General features: G+C 52.7%; 1 protein-coding gene across 1 annotated transcript; it reads left to right on the top strand.

Moving 5' to 3' along the window:
• The first annotated feature begins 391 nt into the window (after window positions 1–391).
• Window positions 392–3510, top strand: Tmt1b (thiol methyltransferase 1B). The gene is made up of 2 exons (XM_052165961.1): window positions 392–1087; window positions 2838–3510. Exons 1-2 carry the CDS (start codon window positions 590–592, stop codon window positions 3072–3074), a joined length of 735 nt encoding a protein of 244 aa, XP_052021921.1. The 5' UTR covers window positions 392–589; the 3' UTR covers window positions 3075–3510.
• The last annotated feature ends 8 nt before the right edge of the window (window positions 3511–3518 follow it).

A 3518-nucleotide genomic window follows, 5' to 3' on the forward strand; every position in this document is an offset into this window, starting at 1 on the left:
CAGGGCCTTGAGCACAGCAGACCAGCCCTCTGTTGCTAAGGCCTGTTTCCAGCCCCAGAGCCTTTCTTCTGACCAGTAACCTCCCTCCTTCTCATAACCATCAGGCCTAACGCTGTACATTCTATTTGGCCGTCATTTAGGACAAAGGCATTTTGCGGATTTATAACAGACCAGAGGGTGTTTCTAACTTGCACAACCTGAGCAGGTCTGAGAACAGCGAGTGAGTCAGCTTGGCTCCCAGCCTTTGGCCCTCACGGGGCTGTGATCTGAAACACGCCCCCGCACCTGGCCCCCTTCCTGCCCCCTCTGAGGCAAGCCAACATACCCAACCATCTTCTACAACACAGTAACATGGGCGCTGCCTTGATCCTTCACCGACATAAAACTTGTTGAGGAACCGGTACCACTGTGTGACCCATGCTTCTGGAGGAATCCCATACGGTACACATTCTCCGCCCACTAAAAGAATTACCAGGCTGGAAGCAAAGAGCAAAGTTCCGTCAGAGGAGGAGGGGAGACTTACATCTGCCAGCCTGGGCAGAGGCAAAACTCCAGTGTTCCATGAGACACACCATCAGAAGCCGGTATCATGGAGGTCCTGGTTCCATTTCTGCAGCTGCTGGTGCTGCTCCTGACTCTCCCTCTGCATCTACTGGCTCTGCTGGGCTGCTGGCAGCCTATATGCAAAACCTACTTCCCCTACCTGATGGCCATGCTGACAGCCAAGTCCTACAAAAAGATTGAAAGCAAGAAACGGGAACTGTTCAGCCAGATAAAAGATCTTAAGGGGACATCCAGCAGCGTATCCCTGCTGGAGCTGGGCTGCGGCACCGGTGCTAACTTCCAGTTCTACCCGCCCGGCTGCAAGGTCACCTGCGTGGACCCAAACCCCAACTTTGAGAAGTTCCTGACAAAGAGCATGGCTGAGAACAGGCACCTCCAATACGAGCGCTTCATTGTGGCTTACGGGGAGAACATGAAACAACTGGCCGACGGCTCCATGGATGTGGTGGTCTGCACCCTGGTGCTGTGCTCTGTGCAAAGCCCCAAAAAAGTCCTGCAGGAAGTCCAGAGAGTCCTGAGGCCGGTGAGTGGACTAGGGTGTAGGCCTGGAGCAGGTAAGCACAGCGTAGGCAACTCCAGAGGAAGCTGATGTAGCCACCATCTGACATCTGAATACACCGCAGAATGGCCTATTAGCACCTGCTGACAGATGGGAGATCTGACTATGAAGGGACACAATAGGTTGCTATGGAAACACAGGGGCCTGAGGAGAGCTAGGGAAGACACCAAAGGCAGTGAAGTTTAAATTGATGTCTTGAGAGTTATCATGGTGTGGAGGAAGTGGGGGGGAGGAGGATATAGGTGTTCTAGTGAAGGATGTGGTGTAGAAAATAAAACTCTTCAAATAGGAGTATTAGGGGGAGTCTCGTCTTTGAGAGTTTGAGCGGGGGTGTGGAAAGAGGAATTTAGGATAATTTCTGAAGTTTCTGGCTTGCACAACTGAACAGGGTGTGGACAAATCATCCACTTGCTGGAATGGAAAACCTGTTCTAGACGTGCTGGGTCTCAGGATCAGCTAAGATGGCCATGCAGAGGAACCACAGGGGTCATTAGAAGTTCAGGTCTGGAAGTCAGGGCAAGATGTGGTCTAGAGAATGAGCTCTTGACCCGGTGATTTTTCAATGGTAATTCAGTATGACAGTGGACAAATTCCCTAGGAAGAGGGCACTGGGGGAAGGGTTTGAAGAAGTCCTGTTGTAGTCAGAAGCCCTGGGATGTCTAGGTTATGCTGGACACCAGAACTTCAGGAGAGGCTGGGATCACATCTCTATCTAGCAGGCATATCTAACCCATGGCCCCAGGTAGACTATGAAAGGGACCCAACACAAATTTGTAAATTTATTTAAAATACAGTAAGACATTTTTTTGTGACTTTTTGTAACTTAACTACAAAATAGCTGGGTGAGCACCTTTAATCCCAGCACTTAGGAGGCAGAGGCAGACAGATCTCTAAGTTCAAGGCCAGCCTGGTCCTCAGAGTGAGTTCCAGGACAGCTAGAGCTACACAGAGAAACCCTGTCCAATAAATAAATAAAACAAGCTTAATCACAGATTTCTTGAACATGAACAGGTAGACAAGAAGTATCATGTCACAACAGAAGGTTGTGCACCCCTGGAACTCCTCTCAGTCGCTCCTGATCCCTACTGGATAGTCTTCCTAGTAACTCTATACAGACCTTTCACCTGTCATGGCCACCCAGTTACCAGAAGCTCCTTATATGCACTGTGAGGAGGACAGGAGCCAGTAATGTCTGGAACCGTTCGTTTCATAAACTCTTAGAGCAGAAGCTCCTCAGAGAGATCTGACAAGTTAGGTCTGAGAGAAGGAAGAGAATTGGAACAAAAAGAGCAAGATGGAGCAGATAAATGACCTTAACTCCTTCCTTCCTTTCTCCTCCCTCCCTCCCCCTCCCTCCCTTCTCCCTCCCTCCTCCCTCCCTCCTCCCTCCTCTCTCCTCCCTCCCTCCCTTCTCCCTCTCTCCTCCCTCCCTCCCTCCTCCCTCCTCTCTCCTCCCTCCCTCCCTTCTCCCTCTCTCCTCCCTCCCTCCCTCCTCCCCCCTCCCTACTCCCTCTCTTCTCCCTCCTTCCCTCCCTCCTCTCTCCTTCCTCCCTCCCTCCTCTCTCCTTCCTTCCTCCCCCCTCACTTCTCCCTCTCTTCTCCCTCCTTCCCTCCCTCCTCTCTCCTTCCTCCCTCCTTCCCTCCCTCCTCTCTCCTTCCTCCCTCCCTCCCTCCTCCCTCCCTCCCTCCCTCCTCCCTCCCTCCCCCCTCCCAGGGAGGCCTGCTGTTCTTCTGGGAGCATGTGGCTGAGCCTCAGGGAAGCCAGGCCTTGCTGTGGCAGCGAGTTCTTGAGCCTACCTGGAAACACATTGGAGATGGCTGCCGCCTCACCAGAGAGACCTGGAAAGACATCGAGGGGGCACAGTTCTCCGACGTCCAGCTGGAATGGCAGCCCCCTCCCTACAAGTGGTTACCTGTTGGGCCCCACATCATGGGAAAAGCTGTGAAATAACTTTCCCCAAGAAGGCCATCTGATCTCCCCATCTACAGCTGGAAGCCACCCCAGTACTTCTAGGGAGAGATCAGGTAAAACATGAGACCCTCAGCAGCGCTGCCACCGCCAGGTGATCATTAATCGGCTTCCTGGCTCTCCACAGCGGCTTCCTTCCTGCTTTCTCCAGAGGCAGAAACTACAGTGCAAAGCCCTGGACTTTACCCACTCCCCTCTAAGATCCCGTTCTCCCTCTCTCTTGCCCCTGTGGCGTTCTCCCTGGCGTCCTTCTGAGACTACACCATGTGCCCTTGGAACGTGTATCCCCTGCCAGGCTGCCGCAGCCTCCCTCCCCACTACCCACTCTGTCCCAGCTTCGGAGGCAGAACAGAGAGCACAGAAACCTCAGGATGAGAAAGCAGCACTCAATAAAGCAGCCAGAGTTTTTATTGTCAAACATTTTTT

Source organism: Apodemus sylvaticus, chromosome 20 (assembly GCF_947179515.1).
Source record: "Apodemus sylvaticus chromosome 20, mApoSyl1.1, whole genome shotgun sequence".
Lineage (NCBI taxonomy): Eukaryota > Metazoa > Chordata > Mammalia > Rodentia > Muridae > Apodemus > Apodemus sylvaticus.